General features: G+C 38.5%; 1 protein-coding gene across 1 annotated transcript in view; it reads right to left on the minus strand.

Moving 5' to 3' along the window:
- The window catches only part of EIF5B (eukaryotic translation initiation factor 5B), a 37,370-nt gene that overhangs the window by 11,769 nt on the left and 2,548 nt on the right, over window positions 1-23,053 (minus strand). The window contains exons 2-13 of the mRNA XM_080377260.1: window positions 10,818-10,943; window positions 10,646-10,730; window positions 9,588-10,239; window positions 8,902-9,122; window positions 8,572-8,722; window positions 6,957-7,052; window positions 5,685-5,771; window positions 4,193-4,282; window positions 2,097-2,392; window positions 1,326-1,433; window positions 1,063-1,173; window positions 130-197 (exon numbers count right to left, since the gene is read on the minus strand). Coding sequence (XP_080233386.1) covers window positions 130-197; window positions 1,063-1,173; window positions 1,326-1,433; window positions 2,097-2,392; window positions 4,193-4,282; window positions 5,685-5,771; window positions 6,957-7,052; window positions 8,572-8,722; window positions 8,902-9,122; window positions 9,588-10,239; window positions 10,646-10,730; window positions 10,818-10,943 — 2,091 coding nt within the window. The remainder of the gene's footprint in view (window positions 1-129; window positions 198-1,062; window positions 1,174-1,325; window positions 1,434-2,096; window positions 2,393-4,192; window positions 4,283-5,684; window positions 5,772-6,956; window positions 7,053-8,571; window positions 8,723-8,901; window positions 9,123-9,587; window positions 10,240-10,645; window positions 10,731-10,817; window positions 10,944-23,053) is intronic.

Raw genomic sequence — 23,053 nt, forward strand, 5'->3', positions numbered from 1 at the left:
GTTTGTTTGTTTGTTTTTGAAGTGAGAAGCAATGAAATGGATTAGACAAGGACCTAGCCTTTGTTAAAAATATATCCAGATGCTTCAGCCATCACTTCTGAGAAGTACTATATTGTGAAAAAACATTACCTGAAAGACTCATGTCCCGGAGTGTCAATTATCAGCATGCCTGGAATTTTTATGTTCTCTCTGTCAAACTAACATTTCAAAATATTAGCCATCTTGTAAAGATCACACAAGAAGAAAAAAATTTAAGAGCTGGCAGCATTATTGACAGCCTTCACTTCAAAAATCCCGAGACATATTTTAAGAAAGGCCAACACCCTCCATAAAACGAATCAGTCAAAGTTCATTCCAATATTAAAAATAAAAAACATGATGCAGCACATCCCCCTAGGTATCAAGTGGCCATAAGCTCAGCTAAAATTTGTAAGATAAGGCAGCCTACAGGGGAAAAAGTAGTTCAGACTACTGAGATTTATCATCCTTGTCTTAACCTCCTCTCCACTGATTTTACATTTTTAATAAATTAAATAAAATATTCAAAAAACATCACTATCAAGGTTTTCCAGTCAGCTGCTGCAGCAAAGTAGGATATAGTATCCAAAACAAGCAATACAGTTACTATTTCTATAACACGATAAAATCAATCACCCAGGAATTGGCCCAATTTTAGTGCACAGTAAAAAGTTAAGTTTTTAACAGAAAATAAACTCTGTCAGTTTTAACTTACAATCAAAATATTGATAAATAAGCAGCCTATGTACATATGTGTACTGTCCAGAGCACAGTAAGTGGTATCCGTGTTTTTGTGAAGTGGCAATGCATTAACTGAAACCAAATGTATCAACTAAAATGAAAAATAAGACAGCCTCCTTTTTGTGGGGGGAGGGGTGAGGGGAGCAGAGAGGACAGGAATTAAAAAAACAAAACAAAACAAATCAACCCTAACATTACAGATAGGGGAAAGTACATCTGCCCACGTCAGGAAATTTCACAAGGCCTTAACTAGTTTACGTTTCATTTTTTATAAAAACCAGTCTTTAAAATGCTGTAACTTACATTTTTCACCATCTTAGTTTGCTCATTAATAGCTTCAAGGGGAACATTAGTTGCACCAATCTGCTGAGTGATACCACCAGCTTCACTGTCCTGTACGTGAGTATGGCGGAGCTGAAGACATTAAAAAAAAAAGACCAGAAATACTTACACATAAGAAACAAAAGTAATCTCTTTGAGTACACTTTGATTCCATTTTCAACCAAAACAAACAACACATGCACAAACAAGATGCACAGGCAGTGCCTTCACATTCCACTTCTTACCTTATCCAAAATTTTGGTCTTGCCTGTGTCTACATGCCCCAGGACACAGATAACTGGTGCTCTGAGCTTTTCAGTGTTCACGTTTTTGCTGTTTTCAGCTCGCCGCTTCTATGTAAAAGACACATAAAAATTGTTACGTATAAACCTAAAACCACAGCTCACCTCTTGACTTTATTGCATGCATCCATACATAAAACACAGTTAACTGCGGAACTTAAATTTTCAAGGCAATTCAAGGTTTGTCATCCCCCTTTTGATAGAAATCAAAGATTTACAACTAACAGTTGAGTTTTTGGTTGGTTTTGTTTTCAGTTACAGCCAAGTTATTTTAACATTATTTATTATTTAGCTTAAGTAGGCTGTTATAACATCCACTAACATGTAGCTTTGTCAACAGTACATTCTGAAGAAGAAAACTGAGGACATTAGCAGCCACGTAAGTGTTGAACAGTTTAGAAATACATCTTTTAAAATCCTAAAAATCTGTAAGAAGAACAAAAGCCTCTCTCTTCAGGAGGTGGAGAGGTGGAGGGGAACAACACTGAAGCACACATTCTTTGTGAACAAGTTGTTCACAAACAAAATACTTCATCTTCAGGCAAAACCAGGTATTTTTTCTTAATGCAATTTCTGGATCTGCCTAAATATCAGTCATGACACAGCCATCATTTTGACAAACATGATTAAAAGGCTTTTCAATGAACTGAAGATTAAGTTGTTTCTTATATACCACAAGAGTCCAGCTGCCCAAATAAAGCTGTATCTTAATACCTCAATTCTCCGTTTAGCTTTGTCATAAGCACGCTCTTCCTTAGTGCGGTCATCATCAGAGTCATACTCTGAATCAGAGCTAATTTCTTTGCTGGGCTTTTTCTCCATAGATTGTTTTCCAATAGCTTGGGAGTCTGCCTCTCTCTCATCTGAAGTCTTTTCATCCTCATCCTCACTCCCTTCACTATCTTCAGATTCTTCACTCTCTTCTTCCTCTTCCTCCTCCTCATCTTCCTCCTCCTCCTCCTCATCCACTTCATTTTGTTCTTTGACTTCAATGTGGACAGGTTTGCTCTCTGTCAAAAAAAACAAAAATCTAAGTAAAAATTCTCTATTCACACTTGTGGGGGAGAAGGCAACAAAAAAGAGAGACTACTATAGAAGAGTGAGGACTGAAGAGAAGGTTCCATTCAAGAACTGCTAGTCAGATATTTTTTTTTAATTGAAAGTTGAAAAATTATGTTGCAAGCTGCTGTCTTGTGTTTAGAATCTGTGCAAGAGTGAGTTGGAGGCCAGGGGTGTGTGTGATATTATCAGCAGAGTGAGTTTGGGGTGAGGGGAGGAATGCTGTTAGCAGCACACTATACCTGACATCATTTGCAAATATTCAGATGAAGTGACATTCCTTAAAGCTGTGTGCACTTCATAAAGGAATGAATGCACTAACACCTTTAAATAGAAAGCCAAAATACTCCAAACTCAACAAAATACGGATTCTGCATATTACTGATCAGGAATGCACATTTAAGCAGAAGTAACAATCAGAACAAATGGTCTCTTCCACATCTTAAAAAAATAAATCTTAAGCTTTTCCTAGACTGTTCAGAGAAGATTAATATTTTTCAGAGGAATTCTTCAGTAAACAAACAAAAAGTAGTATCAAAGAGTAATTTTCTTTCTTTGAATGCTTCCCGTTTATCATACTTGTGAAATTGTAAGAGACAAGTTAATGAACACTTTAAAGCCATGCATTCTCTTCCTTACAGATCTGCTAGGAGGCTCAGTGTTCTTAAGAGTTTAGTTATCTTTCCTTGCTATGCCGAAAGTCCATCAGCTGAGTAATACACTAATTCCCAGGAAGACTTTCTCTGGATCACACTGGCAGATCCTTCAAATCCAAGCAGCAACAAGTGAGATGTGACATTCTCCCCAGAGCGCAGCAATGGACTTGCAAGGTGAGCAGCCCTTAGTACTCAAAGTAGAATAGTCCAGCGCCACAGGAACATGTACTTATGCCGACATAAAACCCATATTGCTGTACATATGAAGTATTACACTTGAAAGTACAGGGCTAAGCAAATAAAACAAAATACTTGACGAACAGTCTTTAATCTTAAGGCACAACGAAGATAGATTATGAAAGCACTAAGAACAGTAATCAACGCCTGTTTAGGAAGACTCATAGCAATATGGCTTTCTCCACCACTGAAAGAAGTTCCCCCTGCATAGCTCTACCTTCCCCCTAAGCACTGCTGTTGGCGGCAGACAGAATATGGGCTTTGGCATATAAGCACAGGAGTATGAATGTTCTGACAATTCTTCCCTTTACTCTGCACCTGCCTCTCATAGAAGCAGATGAAAGAAGGTATCTAGAACTAACTATAATGCATGCACTCTAACCTTCACACCATTTTAGCCCCCACTTTGAGAACTTGTCTCAAAGCTACTCTCCTAGATATCTGCCAGATTTGTGTAGTAAAACTGTTATGGCTTTGGAATGGTTACTAGAGAAATACAGTACCAGATAAAAGGCTCCCCTAAACTCCCAGAGGTGGTTTAAGCACATATTAAGAGGAGAGGATGTTTACTCCCATAAAAACAAACAAAAAATTTCAACTGATTTATTTTAAGTGATAACTGCACACATGAGTATTTCCAAAGGGTCATCTTGACCAGTATTTCTGCAGTTTCTGCTGAAAGTTCTGCCTTTGAGAAGAGGATTTTGTACCTATTTATCATCACACTTGACTCGCAATTTATCTAATAGGCAGGGGGAGAATCTGAATACAATATAGTTTTCTACAGAAACAAAACACTCAGCCCAAAGAAACCTGAATCAAAAAACACCCACATTCGTTTGATCTTTACATGCCCACCTTTCTCTCCATCTTCATCACTAACCATAGCTTCCCAGTCATCCAAACCTGCATCTTCCATTTCTTCTTCTTCCTCCTTTTCTTCTGAAACTAAGAAATCCACATTAAACAAAAAGGAAAAAAAAAGAAAAAAGGCCAGCAACATAAAACATTTTTGGATGCCACTTCCTTTGACATACTGACAATTGAAACTTACAAGTTTGCAGCTACCGTAATTCTACCAAGTTATCTCCATGTTCCCTAAACAGAAAACGCTGCATACTTCAGAAATAACCTTTTGTTCTCTCCATAAAATCTTCTAGTGCTAGCATCTTTGCCTAGCCAAAAGTATTTTTGGAAGACATAGCTGAACTACTGATCTAGTTCCTGTCCGCATATCATGCAAGTGCCTGTGTAATGCATGCCACAAATCTCTACCACAACCAGGTTCCTTGAAAGGAGCTGCCCAATTTACAATTAGCCATGTGTAAAAAATGACAGAGAAACAAGAAAACAAGCTGAGTTAGAGTATTAATTTTAATTAGTAGGAAAATAACAAATTGTCTATAAAAAGTGCTAGTTTAGGACTCCAGGTGCCTTAACATAATTATACCATGGATTCCAGAAGCACTATATTCATTCCAGCAGGAATTCGGTCAGATATTAAGAGCTGCAGTCTATTAATAAACAGACAAATGGAAACCCCTCCAAAAGAGGCATTAAACAATAGGTATGTTGCAGCACATGGAGTGTAATGAAATTTCAGCTCTTTGAAATTAACAGCAGGCTCCAGACTGCTAGAATATTAACTGGGCACTAACATTCTGCCAGTAAGCCCTTTTACAGCAATGGAATTACTCCTCCACAAGGTAAGTCAAGCTAGAATCAGAGTACATTCAGCTTTGTTTACAAAAAGCTGGAAATTTTGTCCGTATTTGTCTGACTTAAGAATAAGACTGAAACAGTCTCCTTGCTGAACAAGTCCAGTAAAAGGTGATTTTGCAAAAACAAGTACTGTGTGTAGGCAAAAAGAGGAAAATGATCACTTGCTAGTCTGATGCTCAGTTTCACAAGCTAACCCATATCCACTGCACTTAGCCATTGTGAAAGCAAAACATCTGACATCAAGAATATAACGACTGAATATTGCAGTATCAATACTAGACGCTGCATATTTCCTCCCTACCCTCACCTAACTGCTGACAAAACAGCCTTTTAGAAAGCTGGTGAAAGTCAAGAGAGCTAACCATAAGGCACTGAATGTGCTTACTTGAGATAGTTGCCTAAGCTACTTGAACATTGGAGCTCACCCAGAATAAGGGACGTTTACATTCTCATTTTGAAGCTTCAAACCTTTTTATTCCACAAAATTCCATCAGTTCCTCCCTCCAGAAAAGAAAAAAACCAGCATCTACCTCAAGAAAGGATGGCCACCCGGCCCCCACCCAACAAGGTATGATACCTACTATGCAGTACTGCCAATCATATGCATTTTATTAGCATTACTACTAACCTGGCTCTACTGGAAGAGGAGTCTCTTCTTTTACTGGTGTTTCCAGTTCTACAGCATCTTCAGCTAGGGAAGTTACCTCCGCACTTTCTGAAATTGCAAGAAAGCAAATTGGTTGCTACATTCCTCCAAAGTGTAAATCAGCTTAGTTAAGACATACAGCTTCACATTTCAGTTCTGTTTTTAAGTTGTGCTATACAAGTAAACGAAATTTGAATTTATGCAACACCAAACTAACTGAACTCCCACTTACTGAGCAACAACAAAGTTAGAGCACATGGCTTATCTGAAAAACATTTGGCTAAGCAGTTAAATAGATTTATTTGATAGGTCAGTTATCGGCTAAGAGGATTACCATTGCTTTTGAACGTAAAAACCTCCATATTCTTCAAAAGACAAGAGAAAATGACGTAATACTAATCAACTACACATTCTTGCTCAACTGTTCCATATTAAAAAAAATTAAAAATATCACTGATACAATTCACATAAGCACTGTTCTCAATTCTTTACACACACTCCTTAAGTAGTAAGTAGCCATCTAACTCATGTCTAATGTAAAAAAGAAAAACCCAGCTAGTAACAAAAGAAACAGATGCAAGGAGGTTTGGGGTTTTTTTTTAATCTAAGGAATAGTCTTGAGAAAAGCCACAGTAATACCACCATAGGAAAGCCATGAAGCACAAAAGTAAAAAATTCTGACACAATCTGTGTCTAACTAAGGTATGTTAGAACCTATTTATCTAATAAATACTAAGTCTTCTAAAATGCAAACTCTCTGAACTACTTATACTCTGGAAACTGAAAACTGTTTTTACATACAAGAATACAAACAAACTGTCTCTAACTTAAAAGAGAAGTACTAAAACTAGGATCAATTCCTTTTCATCGTGGGACATGAACTTAAGACTGAATTACAAGTCATTATTACTTGCACTACATTGTATTTAACCTACATATACACACAAAGCATTTCATCTCACATTCATAAAAGGCCTTTACATTCCGTACATCTCCAACATTCAGCAGTTCTAAATAAAATACCCAGGTTAGGAAAAAATAAGCCAGGTAGATTGTAAAACCAAGGATTAAGTGAGCAGCCTTCAAAACAACTTTAGGATCTTAATGCATCAGCACTTACGTGTGGGGTCAGAGGTGTCAAAAGAACCTCACAGGCACCTTGAAGTACAGTTAGTTTAGGATTAGCTGATTTATTCCACAAACACTTTCAGAAATGTGACTAATCTATTAAGCATCCCTGTATGTAAACCATACCTTCTTTATTTTCTGGCTGCTGCTGCTTTCTTTTCTTTTTGTCTTCATATATTGGCCTCTTCTTTGGCACAGAGTCTTTGGATGGCACTTCAACACCTGCAAAAAAAATCAGAAAGAAAATCCAAGTGATTAATTACTAAACATAAGCTTTGATTTAAATGAGAACACACTTTCCAGAACTGCAAGTTGGAGGAAGGGAGTGGGAAGTAGGTTCAATGTGTATTTTCTTTTTGAAAATTCTGATTTCCAAAAGCTGCAAAACTTGACGTAAGTATAGTTCTCCAGATACCATGAATGTTCTCAAAAAGGTTAGATCACTAATGGGGGGGAAAAAAAAGCCCACCAAACAACAAAACCCAGAAAACCTAATCTGATCCCAAGACTCCAGGTTTGAAGTTACCACATACTTACACAGAATTTCACAAACACACATACTTCAAGTTTAACAAGCATCTGTCAATTTAAATCTGCTATTCTAGAACTCACTTAAAACCAGTCTTTCAATCATCCTAGTTTCAGACAGTCTGGAGCAGTTGAGATGCACAGCTCCTCTTAAAAGCTTAAAGTTGTTCAGTCGATAGTATTTTCAGTTTTGCTCAATGTTGGGGTTTTTTTGTTTGTTTGTTAACAACATAGATGGGTTTAGGTATTAAAATAATGCCAGATTCTATTCATCAGCTTTATCTTCACCTCACCAGAAAGACAACTCTGTAATGTTGGAAGAGATTCAATTAAAAACAGAAGTTTGATGCAAAGACAAATTAATAATTTAGTTACTGCTGCACCTTCTGAAATGCTCAAAATTCCTCCAGGTACTGTGCAATTTGCAGTGTAGATTTGACAAAAATCCAACTGTGGCAGTGCACAAATAGTAACTACAGCAACAACTGAAGAGAAATAGCCTTTGTGTGTGTTTAGGAGCTCCAAACATTTTACTACCTACAGATTCCCACTCTTACACATCCACCTACCAGCAAAGTGTCAGACAGTGTTCTTTACAAATACAAAAAGGATACTCAGCACTCAGGGACTGGTTTCTTTAGCCACAAACAAGTTACCAGGAACCAGTTAGGACATGGGCTTACAATACATTGGATACCTTTACTTCATTGCAATGGAAACATATATTTGACAGAAAAGTAGCAAAGCTCTTATATACCCTTCTCCTGAATCAAATGTAAGACGATAATATACTGTTCCCATGGACTAGCTAACTTGAGGCAAAACGATGCACTTTAAGGAAGTGCATGAATTAATTCAAGACCACTGGTCTTACAAGACCTGCAGCATAGCCCATCTGCTCTTCCCCACCTCTGGACTAAGCAACAGAAATAAACGATTTTTCCTAAGTTCCATAACTAACACCTTAATACATTCCACTTGCAGTTTAAAGAAATTGGATATTTAAAGTGTAAGATGAAAATATACAGACATTTAAACCTACTTTAAGAAAAAGGGAAGGCCAGACACACTGCCTTCCTTGACAATAGAGCAGCTGTACATGGAAATACTCAGTATTTGCTTTCCTAACTCCAGAGAGAAAAAATAAACACAGAGCAGTAGGTAGTACAAAACTTTTTTTGTTTTTTAATTATTATTAAACTTTACTGCTTACCCTGAGCTTGGAGTAGTTTAAGAGTAGCCTCCGCTCTGGCTCTGGCTTCTCGTTGCGCTTTTGTTAAAAGCTTTCCTTCTTTCTTCAAACGCTCCTTCCTCTCTTTTTCCTTCTGTTTCTTTCTTTCTTTCCTCTCTTGCTCTAATCGTTCCTAGGAAAAGGTTAAAAAACATGCAGAAATTTAAAATTATGCTTTACAAAAAAGCTGGCCAAATATATACTCTATTGATGAGAAACATACTACGGACTAATCCACAAACTGCACCAACAAGGGTACAGGTCAATATTACCCTCTCCCTTATTCTCTTCTCAGAGTAAGATACACGGTACCTCCTCTTTGCGCTTTGCTTCTAGTTCCTCCAGTCGTCTTATGCGTTCTTCCTCCTCTCGTTTCGCCCTTTCCTCCTCCTCTTTCATTTTAGCCAAGGCTTCTTGCATAGCTTTAACTGTGGCTTTACTGGGACCCTTTTTCTTCTCTTTCTCTTTTTCTTCTTTCTCACCTTTCTTTTTTTTCTTGTCTTTCTTCTTTTTGTCCCCTTCATTGTCATCAGCTACAGAAAGAGGCAAACATTCAAAGATACCAGAAATTTTAAAGATACTGTAAGTACAATTAATGTTTCGCATATGATAAGCAACACTAAATGAGGAACATTTTGACTGGCTACTACATAAGCACTTTACAATGAAAAAATAAAACTGTCTCTTAAGTTACAAAGTCAGGACCTGAAGTAACAGAATAACTGGGAAGTGAAAAACTATGTTTGCAACACAGAACTGTAAGCATACATTGTAATGAGAATTCACCATCTGGCTTTTGTTTTCCCATGTACCTGGTGAACGACAAGCCAGAAAACACAGCCACATGTGAGCCAGCACAAAGAGGCAGACAAGGCTACCAAAGGTCTAGTATTGCCCATTGGGTACAAAGCAACAAATCACCCCCACTGCCTGCCAACTATTTGGCCTTGTAAGAGCTACAAAGTTTAAACTACAGTTTTAGAAACCAAGTTACAAACCCTCTGTTCCTGCAGGAGTCTCTCCTTTTTCCCCAAGGCCAGGGGTTGCCGTGACTTCAGGAGAAGCTTTCTCTTCAGCTTTTTTTGGACCTTCTTTCAGCTTTGTGGGTTCTTTAGCCCCTTCTAATTCTTCCTTCTCTTTCTGCTTCCTTAGTTTGGCTTTTTCTTCCTCACGTTTTTTCCTTTCACGTTCTTTTTTTTCTGCCTTCTTCTGAGCCACTGTTTTTACTTTGAAGGAAGGTTCTTCTTCATCATCCCCACTTTCAGCAGCAGGGGTGGACTTTGGTTTTTGGATCTTCTTTTGTCCTTTTCTAGACTGGGAAACTTCATCTGATTCATCACCACTCTCACCTGTAGACACTGCCCCCACACGTTCTTTGCTTTTCTTAATGTTAGTTTCATCTTCTTCTGACAGATCATGCCTTTTATTTGACTTCTGAGTTTTCCCTTTGCTTTTCTTAAGCTGTGTCTCATGATCATCATCATCACTGCCAGAAAGCATGTCTTGTTTTGCTTTCTGAGTTTTTTTAGATTTTTTATCTTTATCTTCCACTTCCTCACTGTCATAGTCATTTTCCAGATTGGCTTTTTTATTCTTTCCTTTCCTTTTTTTATCTTGTTTTGATAAGCTTTCTTCATTGTCATTTTCAACCTGGTAATTAAACAATTCAGTAATCAGCCATGAAAAATTACTTGCTATTGTGAGCTAAGTAGCAGCATTCAGATATGTCAAGTAAAATTTCCCTTATTGAAGGCAACGTTTGAAAGCAATAACCGTTCCTGCTGAGTGTACTGCACATACCTCAGCCCACAATTAAAATTTATTCTGATTGTCTTTGAATAATTACCATCATGAAGACACGACTTCTAGTAAAATCTTTCACAATTGACTTTACTATGAAAATATGATCAAATGTAGCTAATAATATATGCTAGATGCACATTTCACATAGGATCTCCAACTACACTGCAACACTGGAACTGTTCTGGGACAGAGGTGTCACATATTTCAACTACCTCCTATCAAATAGCCCACCTCCCTCTCACTCAGTGTTCACCTTTCCCGTAGAAGGCTCCCTGTCAACTTTCCCTCCTTGCGCCTCTATTGACAGCTCTTCCAGCTCCTTCAGGATATCATCTTCACTAAAATAAGAAAGAAGTTACGGTACTTAAGTTACAGGTTTTGTATAATGGAACAAAGTAAGCCAGATATAAGAAACCCAGACTTACTCAAAATCCTGTTTCTTCTTCTCTTTCTTCTTTTTGCCTTTGGATTTCTGAGGCTCCTGCTCCTTTGCAGCTCCTGCACCCTCTATCTCAGCAGCCAGGGCATCAATATCAATATCATCTTTTGCACTAAAATGCAAAAGAAAAGCAGGGTCATCAAGAGTTCAAACAAAGTTTACATAAGTAGCAGCCATCTGCACAAATGAAAACTTCAAAATGCAACATCAATAACAAAACATAAGCAAAGCAAGGGCAAACCCCATTATGCACCATTACCTTATTCCACACAGCAGGATGAAAAGGAAAAACCTTCACATGTCTGCTTGAAGGGAGGTGTAACAGTAAAAACACATTCCGTTCTTGCAACAGATTTGATAAAACTTCTTGGAAGAAGGCAAGTAGACCGTTTCATTTTGTTCCTCCAAAAGATAAATCATTTCGCCCTTCAAATCACAGTAGGTGTCATTGATAAAAAAGCAGCCTCCACAATGAAAGTGTAAAAACGAAGAACAAATAGAAGAAATCTTGCAATTTAGTAACCAGGAAATTCTATTAAGAAGCTCATATCTACTCCTTTAAATACCCTTCAGCAAACAATAGAAGCTAATGTATTATTGAAGTTCTTTACAGCTTACAACTTATGCTAAGTTGCCTATACTCTGCCATCAGACTGAAAAGCTTTTCTTGAAATATAAGAATAAAAAAAAAGTCACAGGGAGGGGGGGAACACAGTTCAGATTCTGAGCCAGATTCTAAAGCAAGCCATAAAAAAATACCATTGCAGTTGCCAAGGAATCATTTCCACCACTTGCTTAGTGTTACCTCTCCCAGACCTAGAGAAAGCCAAAAGAAATCTCACCAGGCACCTGAAATATACACGCTTCCTCATTAGAGCTCATTATATCAAGTTTCTCTTTCAAAAGCATTTTCCTTTCTTGCTATAAATAACCCTTCATCTGCAACTAAGGAGCAGTGCCTTTTTTCCTGTCCTTTATCAATAGCTGTAATTCTGATGGACTTTCTTCTTGACTTGTACCACGAGAATTGAGTGAAGACTAAGTCTAGTGTCCAGAGGTTTTTCCACCTAATCACACTCACAACACAATTGTAAGAAAGGAGGCTTACCTATTCCCTGCTTCACACTTTGGTACTCAGACCAAAACTGGTCTATTAAAGTAGCAAATATTAAGATGCTACTTTTATCACAGCATGCAGTTTCAGAAACTATTTAATCAATATGCTATTAATATCTCCTCTAACTCCCTCATAGATCCGTGGGTAGAAAACATTTTTGTTTCATGATTTCATTGCCTCTATTAACACCCACTAAGGACAAATCAGACAGATAAAGATAAACTCACCAAATACCTGAATCTATATCCAAAAAATAAGGGAAATAAATTTCTTCCAAATTCAACACCTCTACTAGCACATTCTACTAGCAAATTCTGAAGTACCAGAGCTTCAGCCTTGTTAATTTACAAACCCAGAAGCCGAATATTAATAAAGAAAAGCAAGTACTTAATTATTCCTTTAAAGATTCTTAAATTCACCAAGTCTCAGTTGTATTTCCCTTTGCAAAAGGAGAGGACTGAGAGAACCATTTTACTAGTTTAAGTGAATGCTGACATTCACAAACCCATTTTATCCCAAATATTGGGCATAAGCAAGCCACCAAACGCTATCTATGTGACAACAGTATAGGTAAGCAACAATGCACTTCCCTTAGTTACAGGCCAAGATTATTTGTATTTTTAAGATCTTAAATTTTCTTCTATATAGACTGAACCTATCAAATAAAATAAAAAGCGGCACAACAAAGCACCTCACTGTACTGCATCTTTATTACCAGAGATGTTTACTTTTAGTCAAGAGCAGAAAAAAATGCATCTTAAATATATATGTGCTGACATGATAAGTAATATATTTCTCAAAGAAATGCAACTCAAATAGTTAATGCAAGATTTCTAAACCAATCCACACCTGCCTCAAGAGGAAAGAATAAACTTTTTGGCCATTTCCACATTAAAGAGCACTGACTTGGTATTTCAGCAATTTAAGAGCTGGTTTTATAAGCAGCTGGCTGCGCACCAAAGGACAGTATAGACAGCTGAAATAAAAACGTCAGTCTCTCTACACCTAGAGTTAAAGCCCCAATATCAAGATAACCATATTACAGCTAGGCCTACACACAGGCCTTCATGGGGGTTTTTGCATTAAGTGCAGAGTATCAGTTTATTAAGCACACTTGCTTACCTCCTCCTGCTCTAGGAGTTAATAGAGAAGATGAAGTCACATCGTAGCTCAAAATAGTTTGAAGAGACCAAAATACAAGCTCCACTACTACTTCCACTACTACACGATCTTAACCATAGGGCTGTACAGATATCAAAGAGCCAAGCCTTTAAACAGCCTATATTTTACATGGATATTCTCAAGGCTGACTTTTCACATTGCAGCTTCGCAGAAAGTTATGTCCAAACATAAACCGCATGGGTTTTATGCTACTAACAAAGAGGATGCTTATGGTACCTTACATTTTCCAGGACAGAGGGTTTAAGGGGGTGGGTGGGGATTTGTTTTTAAATCAACTCACTTCAACTGAGCCTTGAAGAAGAAAACTTCTTGGAGTTGGGGGGGGGGGGGGGGGGCACGGCGGTGGGGGGAAATCTCACATCAAACACTGAAAAAACTAATTCACAGACATTAAGCTTTAACACCCACCAGCAATAATAGTTTAGGAATAATAACAAACACTCCTGAACTGTCACAATAGTGGCATAAATATAGTACCAGAGCCTTTCCAACCTTGGCTTCTGCTGCTGAACAGTCAATGGTTTCTGAGAAATCTATACTTTCCACCGTATTTCCACTGCCTAAGTTGTTACACAGCAAGCTTCAAAACATTTGAGCCTTGGTGAAGTAAAAAGTAAAATTAAGGCTGTATGCACTTATATATACAGCAATATAGTTATGATTCTTCTTAAAAACTGTAAAGCAATAATATCATTGGAAAGCCACGGAATTCAAGTACTGGCTTCCATTAGTACGAGTTTACTCCCATACTGACCTTGAGTTCACTTACCTTTTAAAACTAATAATTCCACTAGAATTTCATAATAAAAGAAAGTTGAAAAGAAGATTGAGAAGGTGCCCTCCCTCTCTTCCTGGGAAATTCTTAAGTGCAGTGGGTTCCTTATGACGTAAGATACATAACAGGAGAGCTTCTTTCCTATTGGCATTGAAAGATACACCTAAGAACTTTTTCCTGTAAACTTTAAGCAGTCCCCAAACACATTTCAGAAACCTGAACACTTGCAGGAACCTCCTCCTCCAAGTCCTCCAAAACGTCTCCACACAGCCACTCTTGCCCCTCCAGTCAGCCTTTACAAGAGTCCAAACCGTGCCTGATACAGGAACCCGAAAGCACCAGCATGCTCCAACAGTTTTCAATTCTGACTTCAAATCGCTTTCACATGAAGACTTTACATACAGACTTCACCACCTCGCTACCTTAGGCCATTCGAGCTCATAATGCTTTGGACCCAAAGGAGGCTTGCTGTTGATCAGACTCACATACAGAGATAACCCCCATGTTTCTCCAGCACAAAAGGCTCAAGGAGGTCTGGAGAGTGTGAAACAAACCCAAGTGCTACTACAATGCTGAGAAGGAGTTACTTCCCCGATTTCCTTTTGTTGCTGCTTCAAAAGTGAAGCCTGAACCACCTTTCTTACTCACATACTTTTGATTCCAGCCTCTGTGTGCTGCCAGATATGACAAGAGTTCTGATACTGCTAAAACAGCATTTCAATGCAGTAAATTACAGCAAGCATTAGTTGTGTGTGTTTCACTCAAACCTAAACAAGCAATTCCCGAAACATTAAATGACTGCAGACATTCCTCCACAGAGGCTTGTGCCTAAAACAGGGCAAAACTATGCAGTGGAAAAGACGCAGCAGCCAGGCTAATTAAAGGAGACAGCAGTAATCAATAACAAGTATGTAGAGATCACCACATTTCAGATACCAAGCAAAACTTTCTTTAGAATTACATCACTGATTCAAAAAAAACCAAACACCAAAACTACATTTACCCTACACAATTTCACTGCCTTTTGCCATTGAAGCAGGATTACAGCAATATAAAACTTCAAAATATTCCCAAGCATTTTTAAAGTAGCATAGAAACACTCATATACTTTATAGTGAAAAATATTGACCTTACTGCCCCTAGGAACTACATTACAAAAATCATCTGTTGCCCAAAAAGGGCTCCAGTACCAGCTGTCCGCATAGACTACTGAAAACCTGCATTACATAGGGAAAAGCCACTGATGAATAGAATCCTGAATATTCACTGAGTGACTAGTTAAACACTGTGCTAGCACACCACTCTGTACCAAACCAGGCTCAAATATACCCAGATCATCCCAAGTAAGCGTCTGGAGATTTTTAAGGCTGGCATGGGCAAAGGAAATTCAACATCTCTCAAGCAACCAAAGCATCAAATCAGGCCAGCAACAGAAAGCAACACTCCAAAACACAACATAAGCTACTCATGTTACATTTAAAGCAAAACCAGTGACAAATAAGCTACAATCCCATATCCTGCCTATAAGTGAAAGCATTAAACATTTTCAGTGTGAAGATTAAAGCAAAATTAGGAAATAAATGAAGAGCTGTCACCTACCACTGCTCAGTCAGATGTAAAAAGATAGCCAGTAGCTCTCCTACTTATAAGATCCCACACAGTTACAAGCTATTGAGTCAGAAAAGTGGAAAAACCTCGTGACTGGTAGATGCACAGTCTGTAGAAAAAAACATCACAGGGTTTCTCTTGCCAGTACAGCAAGGAAACAATCTTGAAGGCTAGAACCCCAGTGAAAAACACAGAGAACAAAACCCTCAGCTATTACATAGCATCTGCTAGAAAAAAAAAAAAAAAAAAACCACCACCTAAAATAGCACATACCTTAAGGTGTTGGGCTTTATTTGGGGGGTAGGAGGGGTGTGGCATGTTTTGTAAAACATGAGAAACAAGCACCATTCTTTTACTGATGCAATGGTCTGCAATAGCCAGAACCTGGAAATTCCCAATATCAAGAGCCCAGAGTTAACCCTAACACAACCTTTGATTTACAAATACTCAAGCTTATGTTAATCTTAATTTCCATGTAGTAGGGTTTACTTTAGTCTTTTAAGGGCATACTTTGCCATTTTGCCTACAAACAAATTGTAAAGTTTCATTGTTTCTAACACTTGTACACAATTAGCAAGATGTATTTTTGGAGTTTTACCTTTTCTTTTGCAGTCTGAGATATTATAGGTATTAACTAGTGCAAATCTCACCAGAACAGAAGCTTTCATGCTCCAAATCAAGATTTAAACTTACAATTCTGAAATTAGATAAAAACCATCAAAGCTTCCTAACAAAGTATTTCAGAACAGTTAAAAGTACATTTAATTACCTAGCACTTCTCTCCCATGGAAGGTTAAAAAAGTAACTCCAAGTACTGGCACAGTTAATAAATTCATCACTAGTTATTTTCACAGCGTGAAGCCTCCATACTAAGCACAGATACTGCATGCAATATAATCTCTGTAACAGACATATGTAGGCATAGAAACTTGAAAGAGTTTCTAAGTACTGTCCCAGAAAACAAGGCCCAATACAGGGCTACAGCTATAGAAGAGCCAATAGACTTTTAACATTTTGCTTTCCTCAGTAAACTTCTGCAGCTGAAATACATAATTGCCCTTCCTTGCCAAACAAGCTCCTCCAACTTTCCGTGCAGGTTCTAGTTAAGGACAGCTTTGCGAGCCATCTGACACTAGCAGCATTTCACAGATACTCTCTGATAACAGACAAGCATATTGTATTAGCAAGACCACCAGCAAATATGCACGGTTTCCTCATACTCTTTGTAAGACCACACACAATTATTACTTAGAGTACACTTATGATAGTGCCTACAATAATTTCCCCAAACACAGAGCAATACTTCCATTATAAATACGCACTGTGATCTACACGTGACAGACATGGCATCCTAACTAGGTAGCAATAAGATAAAGAGCAAATAAAACTATTAATTCATTCATGGAATCATTTAGGCTGGAAAAGACCTTTGAAATCAAAGCCAACCGTTAACACAGGACTGTCAAGTCCATTGCTAAATCACGTCCCTATGCACCACATCTATGTGTTTTTAAATGTCTCCCAAGGATGGTGAGTCCACTACCGCCCTGGGCAGCCTGTTCCAATGCTTGACCACCTTTTCAGTGATTTTTTTCTTAATATCCCATCTAGACCTTCCTTGGCATAACTTGAGGCTGTTTCCTCTTGTCCTGTCTCTAGTTATCTAAGAGAAGAGACCTACTCCCACCTGCCTACAACCTCCTTTTGGATAGTTGTACCCAGCAGTAAGATCTGCCCCCACAGTCTCCTTTTCTCCAGACTAAACACCCCCAGTTCCCTCAGCTGCTCCTCATAAGACTTGTGCTCCAGACCCTTCACCAGCTCCGTTGCCCCAAAACACATGCTGAAAGAGTGGAGCAACGCAATGAATTAGCACTATACAAGGGAGCTGAATTGCTCTCTTTTATAGCGATTTGATTCTGTTGAAATTAAATGAAACTGAAGAAAATAAATGGAAGAATTCAGGTTAAAATGAGAACAAGGCCTTAACTACTGGAAATTCAACATCTACAGGATAACACTCTCCTGTTGAAACTAAAGGGTACAGGGAATCAAAGATTACAAGTACTTTATGATGCACTGCACTGATGGACACAAATATAATTACTAAAGCTTGCCTTCACCTTACAGCTAACTGAGATAACAAGCTAAGTCAAATTACACTAAAAATATTTTAATTAAGATTGGGTTTAAGCTGTCTCCATAAAGATGAAGTTGAAATGTCAGAAAATGCTGTATAAACAGACTAAAAGAACTCCACATTCATGTGAATAGGGCAGAAAAGTCAGTAAGCCGACACAGCAAGAAAGTTGCATCACTACTGCAAACTCACTGCCCACATTCCTGCATAATCAGAAGCCTCATTTTTGCTGAGGCAACTTTGAAGATGTTTCATCATTTACATGCCACCAGCCCTAACCACCTTCAAAGGAATATCACTGTCATTAAGTCATTTTCTTTTGCTTAAAAAAAAAAAGAATAAATAAAAGCCCTTGACCTTCAAAAAGACTGAAAAGAAGCTGAACCATCTGTTTCCATACATTTGGTTTTGCAATAGTTTTAGACCAAGTATAACTATACTTTTAGACAGTTCTTTACCATTACTCCCCTAGAGCACCTTACCCATCCTCCATATATGCAGGTCATAAGCCCAGTAATAGGGATACTTTTCTAAATACAAGCTTATCCAATATTTGCAAGTTACCAGTGCTGAAAAGCATATTTGTAGTTCGGTTTACTTGTAGGTACTAAGATAAATTGGCATTCTTTCTTCCAAAAAAAGTTACTCTAGAGCAACTGGCTAACTACAGAACATAAATAATTACTTCCAAAGTGGTTTAGTTGTTCAAAACCATGCACTGCCAACTTGTTCTTTAAGTGGGTTATGAAATTCAAAATGCAAGCATCTGCTGGCTCAGCAAGGCTATTCAAAACATGAAAACAAAGCTGTGGCCTTTTTCCTCACTCTTACCTATCAAAGCACGTGAACACCACAAATTTCTCTTTAGGATAGAAGCAGCTACCTTGTTTTTCCTGCTGAAAACATTTAAGTTATATATGCCTGAGACAGCTTGAAATTCAGGAAAGAATAAACTGCACTCTTCCTCAGCCCATGAAGTGAAGGAGTGCCCACAGGAGCACCAGCTATGCAACCCACCACTGCAGCTAACAGTACTTGAAAAAAAAAAAAAAATAGAAAAAACAGCCCCGGCAGAAGGCCACTCTCCCCTTGTCTCTTCCTCAAACTATGGGGCAGGGGAGAAGTGATGTCCGTCCCTATTCCCAGCCACACTTTACCCTCACATCAGCTCAGGCAATCCTGTGGCTGCAAGTCCTTGCAGAAAACCCTTTTCTGGAGGCAGACCAAATCACACACCTGAGTCGTACATAAGCACATAAGCATTGAATCCAGTGCAATGGGAGCAGTTACAGCATGAAGCTGGGGACAGCAAGAGCAAGACCACAACGTCTGAAATATCTGACAGCTCATCTGAGTTAGGTGTGACATGAAACTACACCTTAGCTATTTTTCCCTAGTAAGATGAAGGAAGGTGAAGCTACCTAATTACATGAGACAGCAAGGAAGTAAAATTTGACTAAAAGGGTAATTGCTTTTTATTCAGGCTCCCAACACAATGACTCCATTTTTAATATTAAAGAGTCATGCCTTCTCTTTCAAGTTTGACCAGGGAAAGAGTGGCTTAACTATCAGCTAAGCAAGATCTTCTGAAAAAAGACATAGAAAGCGTAACCTTTAACCCCAACAGATGCTAGAAAAACAGAAAGTCTCCCTTATACAAACCAGATTTAAATAAATAAATAAATAAATAAGCACGCTCACCACAACCTAAAATTCTTGTTCAAACAGAGATATAGCAAACCTTCAAGATACAAAGCTGCTGTTATGGCTAGTAGCTGGCAACACAGAGCTCTGGAAGAAAATAGTTCTTCAAGGTTCAGTTTAAGTGTTTACGTCCCAAGAGAACAAGGTGACTAAAAGCATGGAATATGGAACACTAAGTAAAGTTCAGGGAAGACTGAATGCTGGTTCTAGTTCTTTTGGGTTTTGTTTGTTTAGAAAAGGTTCAAAGATAACAGAAATTACCTCCAAGTCCAGTGTTTCACAACTTCCATATCCTATCTCATTGCATGAAATGAAAATACATCACATAAACACCATTTAGAACACCTCATGACATACACTTTAGATTGTCTATAATTCTGAAGGGCAAAGGATGCCCATCTACATTAACTATAATTAAAAACCCCAATACTTCATCTTACAGCATGTATCTAAAGAAACTTATTTCAATATTAAGATAACAGATTCATGTTTAAAACCTCTACAAGTGCATTGAAAAAGAACAAAAAAGAGTTTACATGCAGTAAGAATAAGTCATCAGTACTGCAAACACCAGGATCATCAAAACACGTATCTTCTGTAAGATACCAACTGCTTTCAGACCAGAACACCCACCAGACTGCACTGTACTTTTTTTAGCAAAACAAACTTAATGACTGATTTAATTACGTGCACACAATTTGTGTGCAGAAAAATTACTTCCTCTACCAGTCTTGGGGTCTATTTTTGTGGAGGTAGTCAGAGAGAGGAGGAAAAGGAATACTACGCAAGTATTAAAAGTTATAAACTGGAGGTTTTGTCCAGAACTGTAACCTTCATTCCTAAGCAGCTCAGTAACGATGAACAGCACAGAACAAGTGCACAGCTAAGCACCTGAACCCAGAGTCAGAAAAACATGACAATACTAATGAAAACAAAACTGGCAAGGTATGTAGAGCTGTCAGCTTGCCTGGCTTGGTATGACAAGCGTCAACAACAGCAGCAAAGTTTAAATTACTCTCTATTCTGAGCAAGGCTTTCCAGAGATCCTCGGAGAATGAGAAGAACAGTTTCTGCAATTCCTGCTGGCTTGCAACATACTATTTTCATACTTTTTCTAGAAGTTATACGTAAGGTTTAGATGCCTTCATGAAAGTAAAACACGAGACTCAAGATTTCAACAAGAAAAGCTGCTTCTAACAATCTACTTAGCATACTGCAGTTTTTTCATTTATGTTGTCATTACTGCAAATATTTGAAGATCCTCACAGCCTTTTTACAATGTTTTACTTAAAAATAGTTTTCCTATAAATATGTAATGTCTGTGTTAAAAACAATAGGTTTGGGGGGAAACAGTAACATACATTTGCATAGAACAGGCCAACAAACTTCTGTAATGGAGAAATTATTGTGCATTATTTTACCCCATCTTTCAGTACAAAATCCTGGCATCTTCCAGATGACATTTCCAAAGCTTGTGGAAGTATTTTTGAGAAGCTGATAAGAGACATTTATTGTAAATATTCTGGTGTACAGAATGTTTCTGAACTACAAGTGTTTGCAGGCTTTCTAGCCTTCACAGAACTTTCCTACACAATATTAAGATGATTTTACTTAACACACTAATAAAAAATGGGCCAAACAGAATAACTACTAGACAATGCCAGCAATTTCATTTGTAGAAGAGAAAGAAATATATAGCATTAGCAACAGCACTGTAAGTCTTATTTTAGCAGCAGTGCTCACCCTTGGCTGCAGAATCACAGCTGGCACCCATAACTTCTAAAGCAATATGCATGAATGATCAGAGTGGTATGCCTAGGCAACAGTTCACAATATTAAAGGGCACAGGAATAAACATACCTGAAAGACTACCTACCAGAAGCTAAGGTAAACTACTAAGAGAAGAGGAAGATTACAAAGCTGGAGAAGAGGAAAAAAACATGAAAAAGTAACACCACCAAGGAGAAAGATCCATGTTCCAGACAGGAAATAATTTGTAACATACAGCATATAGCACATTTACTTACAAGTCTACAGCACTGCTTTGATGCTTGAATTCAAAGCACAGTTCTGTAGATTACAAACAGCCTTTCTTCCCACACGCTTAAAAAAAAAATCCTATACTAAATTCACAAAGACAGCAGGGTAGAACCCTGGCATACCTTCTGCCATTACAGCTCTAGAACTAAAGCATAATACATGATTCCCAGGAAGAGCTAGACTGCACATTGGAACACGTGCTCTTCAATCAGGAAAGCCTGAAAATTCAGACACCTCATTTTTATTGAAAGATTTGCTGTGAAGTTTCATTTGAAAAGGAGTGGTCAACACAATCAGAAAAATTCCAAAGAAACAACAACCGAAGCAACTTCCATAGAGCTTAGGAGCTATTTATGACCCAACACGCTCTCCACCTTTACAAAGTACCTCTAACACACCACACTGAGTTCTTCCTACAGTGTTTATATATCTGGCCACTCCAGCTAAGTATGTTCTTCACCGACAGATGCATAGCAATCAAGCAGCAGGAGTCAGTAACAGAGTTCCAGAAGAGCGTAACAGAGGTGCTGGCATAGTAGGAACAGACTTGGAGGTGTATCTGTTCAGGTAGCAATCTGTATTCGTAACAGGCAGCAGTCCTGCATTCCTATTCTTTCCCTGCTCATCATAGGTATCATCTCACTCAGGGTCTTGTCCCTCTGTACTTACACCCTGTTCCCATGACAAAATTCATCCTTACGTTCATTTACCAGCATGCTTCCCAGACATATATCAACACTACAACTTTGCTCTACTCAGCAGAAGCGAGGGAGCAGGAAACTAGACAACAGAAGTCAAAGGTGTGGTGGTCAGGAGAGAAAAGCAGAGTAAAGATTACTTGTACCTTCTGTAACTTGTCTCCGTATATCAGAAGACAAGCAGAAAATCTCCTTCCTGTCACATCAATTCTCAAACCAATGTACACAACACAGACAGACCACCTGCATCTTCCCATGTGCTTCCTCTGCGCTGCAAGTCATTCCTGTGAGCTGCCACATGCTCTGGGAGCTGCAGCCAGAAGGGATGTAAGGGATTGCACCTGTAACATAACTGGGGGGGAAGGAAAGGAAAAGGAGGAGGAAATAATGGCATAGCACAGAACTGAAGATGCAGGAGACAAAACTGACTGGAAGCCTTTGATTACACAGTGCCATTCCTCTCTCAGTCTACTGGGAATGGAAGGCAGACTGATGAGGGATGTCGAAGTCCAACTTCAAGCTACAGATGGAAAGAATGATGCAGCCTCTCCCTCAAGGGAGCTTGATGTTCACAGGGGTGCCAGTCAGAACCATGAGTACCAGATGATGAGGGTAACTCTGCAGACAGAACCTACTCCAAAACATTACTGGCCCTCCAGGTCCATCCTCACTACCATTGTCTCAAACTCCCTAGTCTAACCCAGTCTAACCATCCTGTCCTTCTTTTCAAACATGTATCTCTCTGAATTCTTCCACATCAACCCTCCCACTGCCATACAACTGTGCAGCCCTGTAAGGTAGTATTCCCACTGCTAATAGCAGTCCATAAGCTCTGTGCTGCATTTGCAAGGCCTCAGGACTGAAGCCCGTCAGGCTTACTTTGGCTGAACTTTTCTTGACCTGCCTGCAACTATTACTTGATTTAGCTGTGACAGCAGTTTCTCTAATTGACCAGGTG

This window comes from Falco punctatus (genome assembly GCF_963210335.1).
Source record: "Falco punctatus genome assembly, chromosome: 2".
In the NCBI taxonomy this organism is placed as follows: domain Eukaryota; kingdom Metazoa; phylum Chordata; class Aves; order Falconiformes; family Falconidae; genus Falco; species Falco punctatus.